Source organism: Vidua macroura, chromosome 3, assembly GCF_024509145.1.
Source record: "Vidua macroura isolate BioBank_ID:100142 chromosome 3, ASM2450914v1, whole genome shotgun sequence".
Classification (NCBI taxonomy): Eukaryota; Metazoa; Chordata; class Aves; order Passeriformes; family Viduidae; genus Vidua; species Vidua macroura.
Window position 1 is genome coordinate 59,507,248 of NC_071573.1, and position 15,408 is coordinate 59,522,655.

The window sequence follows — 15,408 nt, forward strand, 5'->3', positions numbered from 1 at the left end:
AATGTAGACATAAGATTTTACAGAGGTCTTTTTGACCTGCGTGGTAGGCATGAGAAATTCATTCATCCATCAAGGAACATGTAGAACAAGCTTCCTGAGCATTATAACCTGGTTGTCATTATTATATATTTTAGCATGTTGACCACATTAAGATTTCCTTGTCTGAAAAAATACACAATTTCCCATATACCACAGAACATGAAAGTAGTGAGTAGCACAATCTAAGCATACTTTTTTTCTCCTACTCTTTTTTAAGTGCTGACTTAAGCTTTTTGGATGGCAGCTCTGCTTGATACCCTACTGAGGTGTAATAGGTAAGTTTTACAGCTGCATAACTATGTTGGAATCAGGCTCTAGATTTGCATTCAATCTTTGTTGACCTAACTGGTTAACTACAGCTGCATTGCTACAAAATTTTCCAAATGCCTATATTCTAAGCAATTCTAAATCTTCTCTGATCAATACACAGACAAAAATACAAAGCAGATCTGTAGACTGTCAACTGGAAACAAGTCACTTCTTCAAATCTATTATATTTGATAGCATGTCTTGTTACGCAATTATTCAGTTTTATTTATCACAGCTCAAGACCAGGACTTTCAACAGAACCCTTTATATGGTTAATGTCCAAAACAGAAGATATCCAGAAGCATCAGAAAAGCAGATGAAGTGTAACATTATTGCAAAACATCTGCTTCCATAAATATGTTTTAAATACAGTTTAATTTCATGAACTGAGAGACTTTCAGTAAATAGTTCAGTACAAAGTTCTCAAAATGCTAGCTAATTTTACCCTGCTAAATCTAAAATTAAGTATTATTTCAACCTGGGAAGTTCAAGTCAATCACATGTTTGCTTTTATCAAAACTGAGTACTGTTGAACCCTGGTACTAAGAAGAAAGAGCTGAAGAGTTTATGAACAATCAGCCAGTGATGCATCACATAACCGCCCTTGATCCTACAAGGACTATTTCCTCAACTTCTACTTTCAATTTGCAGTTATCTTCAGATTAAATCTATTATCTTGCAAGGAAAATGTATAATTTTCCTTCAATTAATTAAATGCTGTATTCCTTGACTTAAAAGCAACTTATGCATGAAATGTAATATGGAATCAGCTTCTTGAAAGCCTATGATTTTCACTTGTGATGCTCCAAGGAGTATGGTTTAAATTATCATTTACTACCGTTATTAATAGTTATTCCATTTGAAATGACAAACTCACACTTGAACCTTCAAAGCTATGGGATGAGGGGATAAAATTAGTTTCATTTTTATGAAACTTCTAGATGCAGGTGCTACACTACAGAGGCTACAATTTAATCATCAGTTTTACACTGATGCAATAAAAACCCATTAAAACTCATTATCAAAGCTGTTTAACCTGGGCAATGAATTTGAGAACATGGCAGACAAGCAGTTAGATCGCAGGACAAACAGCAGGATATCTGCATGTCCATAGCCCACCAAAGCTCCAGCACCACCACAACCACTATTACTACATGGAAGAAAAAGTACATACAGAAAGATGTAAACAAATACAGCTCTTAAGATTATTTAGCATAAACTGAACTTGTGAATGTGAAAATGACTTAAGCTTAGCCTGAGTAACTAATCTCTTGAAAACTAGATAATAGATAGATAATGGAAGCTGATAACCAGTAGCTCAGTGTGTGTATTAGAAACTGATTAAATGTATGTGAAGGGAAACTGTAGCTGGATTCAAGGTCCTGAACACTTGCACCCCTGTATACAGCATCTGACTGACTTTGCACAAGCATTCACTCTTCCTGTGTGCTGGACTTCCCTGAGAACAGAGGCTCCTGTGTCCAGTGCAGTGAAGGCTGAGTGAATCCAGTTCATTAAATTAAAAGCATCCAGGAATGGTCCATGGCAACCAGGGTAAGCAAGAGAAAGCAAGGGAAGCTCAGGTGCCCCTAATGCATCAGGGCCTGTCAGGGCCAGGCTGTTTACATAAATGCAGTTAATAGTGGTTGAGGCAAAACAGAGGATACCAATTAACTACAGAACAATTAACTAATCATTAACTACAGAACACATTGCTCCCTCTGATGGTAAAACCCACTGAATGATAGAAATACTACACACATTTCATTACGGAATTATTTTAATTTCACTGTTTCAAAGATTGTCATACTATCAAGTTTATTTCACAACTCAAAGAAAACAAACTAAAAAGGAGGAGAGGAAATGACAGCCCGTTCCACTCAAGCAAAGGCCTGAACTGCTGGGAAAGCAATGTACTGTATTCAAGGCACAGGCTGCTGGAAGAATTTTAACAGAGTAAGAGTCTTTGAATGAATGGAAAAAAGAGCAAGAAGAGGTTTTCCTAACTGCTTGAGAGCCACTATGAGGATCACCATTTAGTGAGAAGTTCTTTCTCACCCTTGATGCTATCTGGGTGGGTAAATGCACAAATAGTTTTTGCACAGTCAGTAAAAAGTATCCCTGAAAAACAGTTAAAGCACAGATTACTGGATTTTGAACTACAAGCATAGTTTGACTTTTTATTGGATGGAATTTAGTATCTACACTGCCATGTCCAGCAACACTAGGCTCCCAGGCTGCGGGCTGTTGCTATGTAAATCCCCAAAAGCTCAGGTGACAGCCCAACACATTTCACTGCAAGCCATGAGTAGCCCCACAGGGAAGGTGATTGCAAACCTGAAGTTTGAAAACCTGTATAATTTTTTAACAGCATTGCTAACTGAAATAAGAAAAACATTCTTTTTCATTTCAGAAATGAGTGATATTTGCTTTAGCTCCTTCTCTTTTGTACTTTGACTGAATCACATAAGGAAAAATTTCATGTGGCCCAGGACCAAAGAGTAAAAATTTAAAGCCAAATAAGGTTTCGCAAAAACAGATACAACTAGACCTGAACTATAAAAGATGCTCTTTTTCATGACAGAAATCCCATTAGTCACTGCTTCCAGTACCAAAAACAAACAAACAAACAAAATTTAAAAAATCATGGAATCATAGTCAGCTAACATTCATTCCTCTGCTGTTATCATACACACAAAAAAAGAAAGAGATACAATAAACTAGATTTGCTGCCACATTCAAGAAGATATTTGTTCAATCTTCAGTTAAACACACCTAGTTTCGTAGTTTCTCACCTAGAGCTTGCCTTTATAAAAGTAGCACTCCAACACAAATCTCTGGGTGTCTGAGATGCAAGCTGCTTCATATTTGGGTTGGTGACCTCTTTGACTAAAGCACAATCACTGCTGAAGCCCAAGTGCTGACACAAGGCAAAGGATGCTGCCATGACAATACTCCTAGCATTAGGTGTTGCATGAGCATTAGGTGTTGCTTTCAGGAGCATGGAGAAGCATGAACAAACCTTAAAATGAATTATTTAACTAATTAATAAGTAAATAAATAAACAACATGAGCTTCACATTGTTATTCCAATGGGATCCTCTGGAACAAATTCCACCTTAAGTAATATTACAGCAAAATTATTTCTATCTACTGTAGCCAAAACTTTTCAATGATTTTAATGTCTCCTTCACATTGCTAAAGATTTAACCAAATATAAGAGAAGACAAGGATGTGAGTGTGGTTTAATGGGTCTGCATGTACCTAATGTATTTAAGACATACTTTATGAAATAGGAAATTAGATTCTTTGCCTAGCGCCATTTCATTATTTAAAAATTATTTAATATTTCTCCCTGTCATTCTTCTCTTTTTTAGTACAAGTTGATTTGCAAGTCAACTGCTTGGATATGTAGGTAAAGCTCAGACAAAAGCTACTATAAGGAGAAGAAAGAAACCATGACTGTTACATAATGCTGAATAAATAGTAGCTGCAGCCACACATCATTCAGAAGTATTTGCTAGTAAAATATTTCTGAAATTACTGCTTTTATTTTGTACTGTATTTCCAAGTCTTTTCCAGAAAAGTATCTAAGCACATGCCTAACTTAAAGCACATGAAAAATCCCTGGGCTTAATCACATCCCCTAAGTCCCACACATTCTTCAGCACACTGCTGCATCTGGACTTTTTACAATAATGAAATGAGTAGAAATGTAATGTATGTTCAGTGTAAACCATGCTTTTCATGTGAAAATGTAGTTTTAGTTTTTTAATAGGCATTAGGCATTTAGACTTGCAAAATGAAAAAGCTAGAGAAGATTGATTTACTCTCATGTTGTTGAATATTTTGTTTTCATTACAAAACCCTGAGCCCTTTTTACTGAAGAAGAAAGTATGTCTGAACATGTTAACTGCACCTGGACACTGTCAAAATCAGAAGCTTAAGCTGATGTACAATCTCTGTGCAAAGGAAACTTGTATCTTTATTTTGCAATCACAAATTGGACAGACACAGACACTTGGAAATTTTGTGAGTAATTCTAAGTTAAAATTCAATATTAAAATAAATTAGAAGTATAGCATTTATAAATTTGGTATTTTAAATGCTTGAAAAAGTATCATATACAAACAAAATTCATCTGCAGAGCTTGGAATGTGTCAGATTCTGATTTATTCTAAAAAAACACCATTTATAGAGAGAGATAATACTTTTATTGGACTGACTCATATGTTCCAAATCTTATGTATGCATGCATAGATACAAACCTTTTTTTAGGTGAACAGGTCCTTGTGGAGAACTCAAAGGTCTAAGCTGGCCCCCTTTTCAGGCCTTGAAGACAATTTTTGCCACCTGCAAATTTTTGCCATTATTTTTTCTAGTGGTGTTATCCGTTACAATACAATAGAAGTCACCTCTGATATCCATATCACATCAGGGCTGTAACATTGCTAGTAATAGAGAATTTCATGCTCCACGATCCCTGGAGACGTCTGTGCAGAATATGGTATCTACCTTGAGGAAAGTTCATGTAGCATATGGCAGTGGCAATTTTCCCAAGTAGTTCTATCCCTAAAATTCTAGTCTGGGGCCTCTCTGGAGCCAGAAATACCAGCAATAACAAACTATATAGTAGCTATGTGTCAGTCCTTGTCAGTAGTCCAAGGACAGTGTGTGACAGCAGAACATTTTCTTTTATTGGTTTTCCTTGTTATTAAATAAAGCCCATACAGTGCCTTTCCATTTAAACCTCTGATACTGACATGGTAACATCTTCCAGGAGACAGGCAAAGAGCTGAACCAGAGGAAACATGACAGTGACAATGACAGGAACATTTCTGTTTGTTTGCCAACCCCTCTTCTCATCCCTTCTTGCAAGTTTACAAGTCATGGATATTATTCTGTCGAATTCTCTTGGATACATTAAGAGATTTCTTACTTAGCTTTTAAAGAAATCTGCTTTCAAATTAGAATTTTAATCAACTCAGAAAAAATGCACATTTCTATTACATGCATGTCAACAGAGAACATTCGCATCTTTCATGCCAAATTATTTCTCCAATGATATGCAATTCACATGACAAACAAGTCTACTCAGTTTATTCTGCATGTTAAAATGCATTAATTGCTTCTGAGTGCTGTCTCATTTGGTCTGTCCCATTTGGTAAATGACAGAAATAAAATATATACAAAACTATTAATGTAGTTTGAAAAAAGTGCCTTCAAATTTAACAGTGGTGGATTATTGTATAGAAATGACAGAATGCTGAAGTGGTAGAGCACAAAGGAAAGAGCAAAAAACAGTGTGTGTTCATAGAAGTTGTTATGTCATATGTAAAGGTCTTACAGCTGAGAGAGAACAACATTGATGTTTCTACCTCAAATTCCTATTAGATGAGAGACAAGGTATGGTATTACAATTTATTCTTGATCTACTGTAATTCAAAATGGGTGACAATTTTGGATCCTTTGTGGCAAACCACCTCTCTGTTCAAGTTACTGTGTCTGTAGAAAAGAGGTAGTAAAATATCTAAGTAAAATATTCTCAAAAATACTTTGAAAAGACAGACTGGTTTTCTATTACTTTCTATTACAGCTGAGTTGAAGTTATGGCATTTTTCTTCAATGACTGATTTTAATTAAAAGCAAATAATCACTCATTAAGAAATCAATTTTTTTTTACTACATCTGTAATTTCTTCACTTAGCAATCCTAAATGTTCCTTGCTCTCATAACTGAAGTATTTGTGCATACTGTCAGCATTTCATGACCAGAAGCTAGACTAGGTCACTTCCAGATATCTCTTTCAAGCAACATTACTAACCTGAGAAGATTAATTGCCTGTAATATTCCAAGTCCTACAAATGCTAATATAACAGAGATAAGAACCACAACATGCTATGCTGCAATGCAGAAAAATGAAACAAAGCATTTTAAAATTCAGATAAAGTGTTTAAACTAATTTTCATTTCTCTGCAAAAAGCTCCAGCCAAAGTGCTAGCAGGCTGCCCACCCCAGATGTGGGGAAGATTAAATGCTGCAGGTACAGGGCTCAAGCAACAGAGAAATAGCTGCAGCTGAAAACTGATCTGCAAAGGGATCACATCTGACAGCTTCACACATTAAAATAAAACAAAAACGGGGAAACAACACTGTCCAAAAAAGCATAGTCCATCTGAAAGTGGGCCATAAATGCAAGTAACAGATATAACAGTCTGTACAATCTGATAAAAAACAAATAACTTACCCAGGGCACAAGGGGGATGACTGTCCAAATGTCACAAAAATAAAAACCTGTTCATTCAGGTTTAGCTTCACATCTGCTAGTGTCCTGTTCTACAGAACTGCAATCTATTGTTTAATTCTAGGTTAAAATGAAGTAATCTAAATATGCAGGCTGTTATATAAAAGGGCCAGGGGATGAAATTACACCAGTTTCTAATAAGGCCCTTTGAAACCTTAAACTAGCAAGTTAGCAGCCAAATTGTTCTTCTACTAATACAGACTGAACAGAAAGTGATGACTAAAAGAGACAAAATAAAGAGTGTAAACTTGTAGTTCTCAAAATCCTAAGTGTGTCTGCTATACCGAAGCACAACAGGGGACTATTTAGGTGCTAAAAAATTTTAGTTTTAGTTATCATCTTCAAGACCAGTCTTGAAAAACTTTTGTTTCCCTATTGCTCGACTCTTCATAAATACAAAATATGTAAAAATTCCTTCTCTTCCATTTCAAAACAAATAGAACTTATAACATAGCTTCATCTGTCCAGGTAAGATCAATTGATGTGGCTTTAAGTATTCTTTCACTTGGTAAGCAGTAGCCTGAACCTGATGACAAACCTCACATCATAACACAAAAAGGATCATTTGGTTATTTTCTTCTATCTGTGCAATACATGTCTTACTATTTTCCTCTTTTTCACTCAGAATACTATTAACTGAGCCTTCCCATAAATTAAACGAAAATCCCTTGCATGGATGGACAAATATATTCTGCATCTGAATTGAAAAGGAAAAGAGAGTTGTGAGCTTTTTTGGACACACACCCACCCTAGAAAGTACAGTAGCATGATAGACCTCATCCCAGACTGCTCCAAGCCAGCTGCAAGGATCCACTGGATTTCAGCTGCACCTGATGGATCCCAGCTCACCTCTGCATCAGCTATAAATTGCATCGTTTTCCTGCTGGTCTTCAAAATAGAGCTATTCACCTATTCAGATGTGAGTAAAGACAGGAAATCCAGAGTATCATAAACTCTATTCTGATTCTGACTCTTTTTCCTACTGAATGATCTTGATTAAGGCTTGATTCTCTCACCTCTGACACCCAGGAGAAGGCAAGGAAAGGGGACACAAGAGGTTTCCCAATACAGAGGCTCTACAGCACAACAATTAGATAAGTAGACTGACTTCTGGTCAAAAATGGGAAAAACAAATAAATTACTGACATAATGTGTATGTATATATAGATATATATAACATCTAATCAAGCTGGCATCTCAGAAAACAGCAGCTGCTCAATTTAGTCAAACACAATTCTTCAGAGGATCTGAGTACAGGGGAGCACAGATTTCTGAAGCAGTGTGTGGTCATGCAGTCATTGCTCTGAGACAAAAGGGGAAGAATTTATTTCTCATAAAATTTTATCTCAACAGGGATGCTGTGGAATTGCTTTTAGGTATGATCATATAAGTTTCACCTAACTTATATGCTTTCAGAACCGGAATCACAGAACTAATAATTTCTTATTGGTGTATTTTTTTTAGTTAAAATAATAATAGTGATCTCAAACTTACAGAGAAGACTGTCAGAATAAAAGCTACACTATATATATATATATATATATATATATACACACTATATATATAATGCCTCAGGAGGATGATCTACTCTCAAAAGTTAGAATAATTTCCTTTCTTTAAATAAAACTTCAAAAAAATAAAAACTTGAAAATTATTCTTGTTCACTGTACCAAGGAACTGTGGCTGGCTTCTTTTCCCAAGGATGAAAGATTCTTTAACATAATTCCCAGGGAAATTAATCCAATAAAGGAATCTTTCTCTTCAGAAAACTCAACTGTCTATCAAACACACCATGCAAAAGCAAACACCTTCTAACCCATCTCAGCTGCAGAGAAAGGCAGTCTTTAAAGTAACCAAGGACTAGACTATTTGAAACCAAGGTATCAGCACAAGTTTGAGCACAGGTCTTGCACTCATGCTTATTCACACAATCTAATACACATGCAACAGAGGCTAGATCCTTATACTACATGAATTTTCATGATCTTAATTTTATACATTTAACTTCTAAAAGACATTTTGAGGCTGAAATGAAGTACTTATGCTCCCTGAACACATCAAGAATTAGAAATCCTGCCTGATGGCAGAAACTGCCCCGAGCTAACCTGTATAAAATACATTAACCAGTACAAAACAGCACAGCTACACTTCAAGCAGATACATCTGATACCTTCTTAGAGTTTAAACCACTTAAACCACCAAAGCCTCCTGTTTCCTGAGATCTCTAGCCCTCAGACATGCCCTGTGGCTTTTAAGGAACTAAACCAGAGACACTATTTTCTTGTTTGGAAATTGGCTGAGAGAGGAGTTTAACCATGATGCAACAGTGAAATGGCTTTTGAAGTTGGGAAATGAAGGCTTAATGCCTGCTCTAGGCAGACAGGCCTCACACAGTTCCCAGGACTGTGCCCAAACTCTTGGTGATAGTTTGTCAGTGCCCACCTGGATACAGGGAGTGATGAAATGACTCTCCCACCCATTACCTTCATGTTCTGACACAGTTAGTGAAGAGTAAGAAGAATAAACTTGTCTTGAATCATGACTTTCTGTGACACTAGCATAAAGACAGCAAATCCTACCTTCATATGCAACACAGAACACACTTCACCTCAATTTGCAATTTGCAGACCATTTCCACATGTAGCATAAAGCTAAGTAAAAATTACGAGAAATACTACAGAGATTAAACTATGATGGGGTAGTAAAGTTGCTTCTAAAATATGCATTTATCAGGCATCCAGTGTTGCAAAAACATTTTAACTACTATGGAAAGATGCTTTTGCAGTAAGCTAAACTGGCTCATCTACCTCCTATTAATAACCACACCATGGATACTCCACAGAAAAATTGTTTCACAGACTACAAGAGATGAACTTCTGTCTAATCTTTTATGACCTTTATAAAATTTTATTAAATTATGAAGCCATGTGGCTTTTACAGGCCCTAAAGTTTTGCTTGGGAACACTTTAAATACATAAATTTATGCAGCTGTCCCAGGTAGTGCCACCATGGGGACTTAAGACACTGTTAGTCTTTCCAGTCCTGTACCATTTAAAATCAGTAATAAAACTCTAGTCCAAGATAAAGTCTCAGATAGGAGCTACCCAGCCAGGAGAAAAGTACTCCTTATTAAAGAAAATTACTGACATTTTAGAAACACTGCAACTCTTCCCACTTCCTTGCACTTGTGTTACCCCTGAAAGTCTCCAAAAATATATATTCAAACAGGTTTATTGCATGGATAACCTCCTTCAGCATGTCAGAAATAGGAATACTAAATCCCTTTGTTCATCTTTAGTACACTAAGTCCAAGCTGAGAATCGCAGGGATCATGGTACTGGCAAAATGTGTCCCTGTTGTAAGCAGTAAGAAACAGCAGAAAATTAAGATGCTAAAAAGCCAAATACATTGGATGGCAAGCCCAGATAGCTTTGTATATGATCAGAGCCTGTTGTCTCCTCAGAACTGCAGTCTGGTGGTGAGGAGATCTGATGATATCCTTAAAGGCAAGGAAAAATAAGAAAGGAAAAACGAGAAGAAATGTCCACCCCATTTTTCCCAGAAACGTTGTCAGTGAAAAGAAGAATCTCTCTCTGACATGGGACAGGGGGATGGACTACCAATTCTCACAATCCCCTTGAAATCCAAGAGAATCCTGAAAAAATTAATGTATGTCATCTGCCACAGTCTGACCATTTGAAATATTTTGCTTCTGTTTTTGGTAACCCTTGATTTGGAAAAACTGACAGACCACTGTGGAGCTACATTTTAATGCAATTATTTGAACAAGGCATACCATTGTTCATGTCTCTAACATTTTATTCTTCCAATGTAGCTTAATTATATCCCTCTAACAATTGTAGTTCCGCAAGATCTTACATAACAAAGATCTCATTCCTTTCAACAGGGAAAAAATAGTAAAACCACCCATTTAATGTACAAACTAAAAGGTTTAAAACTAGGAGCTTGGAAGATTTCCTCAGATCTTACTATAATTTTCAAATCCAAAGTAAAATCCTTTCACACAACTTGAACAGAGTTCAATTCATTCCATTCAGTTTAGCAACATTTGTACTTACTGACTGTTCACTTAGATCCTGAGAGTCTTCCATTGAGGTTATTCACCTTTCTTTTCCTCCACAAGCAGAAATTATCTTCCGTTCAATTTACAGCTCAGTAGTCTAAATTAAAGAGAAGTTTGAAAAATGACATGTTAGTCTATGGTCCTCTAAGGCAAATCTGCAATAAACAAACACCCTGAGGTTGTGGTTTCACTAAAATCTGAAGCAAAGTTCCCATATGAAGACTAATTTCATGTAAATGCTTCAACACCTTCAGTATTATTTAGGGATCTAAAATATAACAACAGAAACAGAGACTTTTCTTTGATTCCTTCAAGAGAAAAAAATAGCTCTGAAAACAAACCCATAAAGAAACTAAAATGTTGAATACAGGCAGCTTTTAAGTAGTCAACCCTTGAGCAGATAACCCTTGAGAGGACATCTTAGAAAGACAGTTATAGAAGAGAACTGCTTAATACACATTTAATGATAACATCTTAGCCATTAAGTGTCTGGCATAAAAATAGGTTATTATGCAATTATCAGCATGAAGTCCCCTCTCTAAGGTTCATTAAATTCCTTTAGGATTTAATTAAATACACAAAGTGGTTTATAACAAGTGGCTCCCTACAAAGTGCTAAATGACAGACATTATCCTAATTATCTGCTATGTCTATACCTTCTCTAATAGGGTGAATCATTCTCATCAAATATGGAGATCTTCAATAGGAAAATTCTATTTTCCAGGAGTTCTGTCTGTGAATGATCACAGTAACCCTAACTATAAAGCCACACAATTATTTTACAATCTCTATCCTCAGAAAACATCCATTTTGGACTTACGCAAATTTGCATAATTTTGAACAAAAAAAAAAAAAGTGACAGGGATATTTCATATATGCAATAATAATATTATTAATCAAAGTTCATGTTACATTAAGAAAAAACAATACATGAACGTATCTGCTTAGGAACCCAAACATCCTGGATTTGCTTATCAATATTACCTAGATTTGTTTATCAAGAAGGCCCCACAAGGAATTACCTTGGACTATGCTCAATAAAATAAACATATTATGGATCTCTGTTTTAAATTCTGACCAGCAAGCACTAATAAACACAACTGAGGGTAAAACATGTACAGCTGTATTGGCATTTGCAGAAAATTTGAAAGGAGCCAGAGCCATGGAACCTATGTGGAACAAGCCATGGCACCTACATATTCTCACCCACTGCTTTGCATTATCCTATGAATACCCCCTCTCATAATCTCAAGTGCCACTTACTTGCCATAACTCCATTTACTCCCCAAAATGTAACTCCCAAAAATTCATTTTGTTTTGCATTGGATATTTTCTAGAACACACACAAATGCACAGCCCCAGTCTACTTTGCTTTCAAGTTTCACCTGGATTTTTCCTGCCACCAAATGACACCCTCCTGTCTTTCTTCCCTTTTGCCTAAATTTCAAAATTATTTACATTCACATTTCATTAATTTTTGCCATGATGTTACATAAGGAAAAGACAAATTTTAAGAAAATCATGTTGCACGTATTTTACCATATCATACAGCTGAAAATAATTCCTGCTTTTCAAAATGGTTTTAATCTCCTCTCAATTTCAGAAGGATCCAAGACGTTGATCTTCCCTCTCACTGCTTCCACCAAAACTGTAATCACTTCCCATGATTTTTTTTGGTCCATGTGGAGCCCACACTCCTGTATTTGTAAATATCTTCTCCAGTTTTTGTTCAGTGAAGCTAAAATGGGAATTGAAGGGCTTCTTTAAAACACCCACTACAGTCAATCTTCAGAAAGGAGCCTGCCATAAGCAATGGATATTTTAAGAGAAAGCAGCTCTACATGGCATTGCCTGCAGCATTCCCAATCAAAGGAGGCAACTGCAAACACAGAGATGAATTTTTACGACTGATACTAAAATATTCCATTAATAACTTAAACATAAAGTCGGCTTTGATTTAATTAAAAGTTTGTAGTGTGTTCATGTCATTGCACTGGTAAGATTGGTCTCAGAAAAAAACGGTCAAAATATAAAATTTGTAGCAAATTATTTGACTAATTTCTAAGTATACTGACTGAAAAGTCAGTACCTGGCTTGTATTCAAAGTAAATGCTCTAATTCTGTCAGTCGGACAATGAAGGCAGCAGATACTTCACTTTCTGTATAAAACTCAACTATAACTCAACTACAGAGCTACACCAGAACAGAGAGACCCATGCTTCTTTCCCTATTGATGGATGCTTAATCAAAGCACACTGAGATCAACAGATGGATGTCACATTTTTCAAAAAAAAAACCCAGTAAATCAAAATTTTAAATACATCCTGATGACACAAATCCAATAGGAGTTTTACTACTAAGAGCTGCCAATGATTCACCCACAGTATGTGTTGTGTCCCAAAATTCAGGTGGCTGTATTCACTGGAATACGTCATTAAATATACCACTTGTATTAGTCACCTTCTAAAAAAAGACTAACTTTCATGAATTTTCAAAGTTACTTTACTGAATTGCAAGACAAATACAAGCTTCTTTAAGTCTTTGTAGAAATACAAAATATGCTTAATACATGATTTGCACAAACACTCTAAATTATAAGTTTCCAGGGCACTGCTGTTCATCTTTACACTGCCTCGAAATTCAGAAGTTCTTACTGGAAATGGAGCTTTTTGAAATAAAATTCAGAAATAATATTTTATCAGTATTATTCTACCTATCAACAGCTAAATCCTGCTGTATTCTGAGCCCAGTTAAAGTGGCTGATTATAACCAACTGCTAGCACAAAGATTTTTATAATGGCAGTTATGCCAATTGCACTTAGACCAAATCCTTTAGGGTTTAGTTTTATAAATTTGTAAAAGGGGAGAAAAACCATTAGAGAAGTCAGTGATTTAAATAAGACCAACATTACTCCCTAATAAAGATATAAAATTAAAGGATAATAGTAACCTCGTGCTGTTTTATGAGGCAATAATCCAGTTACCAATTCAACCTTGTAGTTTATTCCATCAAGAGAACCAGATTAAAAACAGAGGGAGGGAGAACACTCTTATCCCTATTATATCACAAGTGTTTCTAACTGGGTTTAAATATTTTAAAAACAGTTGTTAAAAGTCTTAAACTCACAGACAAGCCAGAATGAAGAAAAATGCCTGTTTCTCCTCTTTATCCACTGCTTGCAGATGTGGCTTTAAAACTGATGAAGTGTTTTATGCTCCCAGATAAAAATTTTACCTTTCTAAGAAATGTCTTAATTAGGAGGATTCCTGACTTTCCTCATCAACAAATGCATTTAAATCTAATTTTTTATTTATTTGTTTTTATCTGGGGGAATAAAACACTTCATCAAATTTAAACTGCAACTTCCAGGACTTGACCATGAGGAGAAACATGTGTTTCCTTCCAGAGATACACCAATAAGTTAAAAAAATAAACTACTTGAGGATCTGCTACACACTGCTTTATAAATGACTGAAAATGTAATGCAATTTCATTTTCTATGGCATGTCTGCTATGATCCTGTGCTGCAACTTCCACAAGCTCAAGACAGAATGTGAAGCTTGGGGACTCACAGGTAAAAACCAGACTTAAAGCACTTGACATTTCCCAAGAATATCCCAGAGGCTGCTTTAGGCCATCCAGTTGGCCAGACGGGGATATAGATCTCCAAGAAGAATCCATCATCTGGAAGAGGAGTTTGGCCATCAGACAAAAAATATCCCCCATTTCACTTCAACAAAAAAAAAAAAATTGGGAAGAAAGTCCTCTCTTCAGCCTCTTGGAATTAGTCTTCTGAAATGAAATTCAGGGGCAGGAGGAGCATTAGCCTCAGTTTCTACCACATTTTTTTCACATTATAATCATGGGCACATTTTCACATTCTTTTTTTTCTGTTTTATCTAGAGAATACCTATTTCTACTGAGATTTTATCACATGATGCTCCCCAGTTCTTCCAAGCATCATGTGATGCTCTGGCAATATAGTTCAGAAATTCCATGATCCCAGGTAAATATTCTATACTGTTTTACACATTTTGAAACATATTGGTAATAAGCCTAGCAGAAGGATGCTGCTGTGGTTTACACAATTCATTCAGCCACAAAAAAAGAACTCATTTCTGTCACAGCCACAGGTTGGGTGTCAAAATGATAAGAGAGAAGTGGTCACAAATAGAGCAATTTCTTATTTTCTAGTGCTCTACTTCAGAAACCTGTGATAGTACTAGTACTTAGTGTTGATAGCTGCCACTGAATTTTTGCAGGGTGTGAACCAGTAAGTGAGGACAGGCTCCAGGGCCCAAACTCTCACAGTCTCTCAGGCAAGTCTCACTTTGGGTTTGCACCACTCCTACAGAACATCTGAATAGAATAAAGCACATTCAAGGTGCTGTGAAAGACTGTGCAAGGCAGGTAATGAGAAAATTGCTTTAGAATCAGTACAAGAAACTAGTGCATATTCACTGCAATCTCATTAAATTAGACTATTTCAGGCTATTTGTTTCCCATTAAATCTATTTCTTTGAAGGAACAAGTCAAAGGGTATGGGCAGTAACAAACAGGCTCTGCCTAATATTCAGTAATTCCTACCTAAGAAAACATCCTTCTGGTTGTCTGTATACCTATCACAGAAAGTCTCATGTGAAAAAGATAAAATATAAATGTGAAAAAGAT

The 15,408-nt window shown here is 35.9% G+C and overlaps 1 protein-coding gene across 1 annotated transcript in view; it reads right to left on the reverse strand.

Moving 5' to 3' along the window:
• EYA4 (EYA transcriptional coactivator and phosphatase 4) overlaps positions 1-10,795 on the reverse strand; it is a 121,194-nt gene extending 110,399 nt beyond the window's left edge. The window contains exon 1 of the mRNA XM_053973114.1: positions 10,732-10,795. Coding sequence (XP_053829089.1) covers positions 10,732-10,764 — 33 coding nt within the window. The 5' untranslated portion in view covers positions 10,765-10,795. The remainder of the gene's footprint in view (positions 1-10,731) is intronic.
• Positions 10,796-15,408: the final 4,613 nt, after the last annotated feature.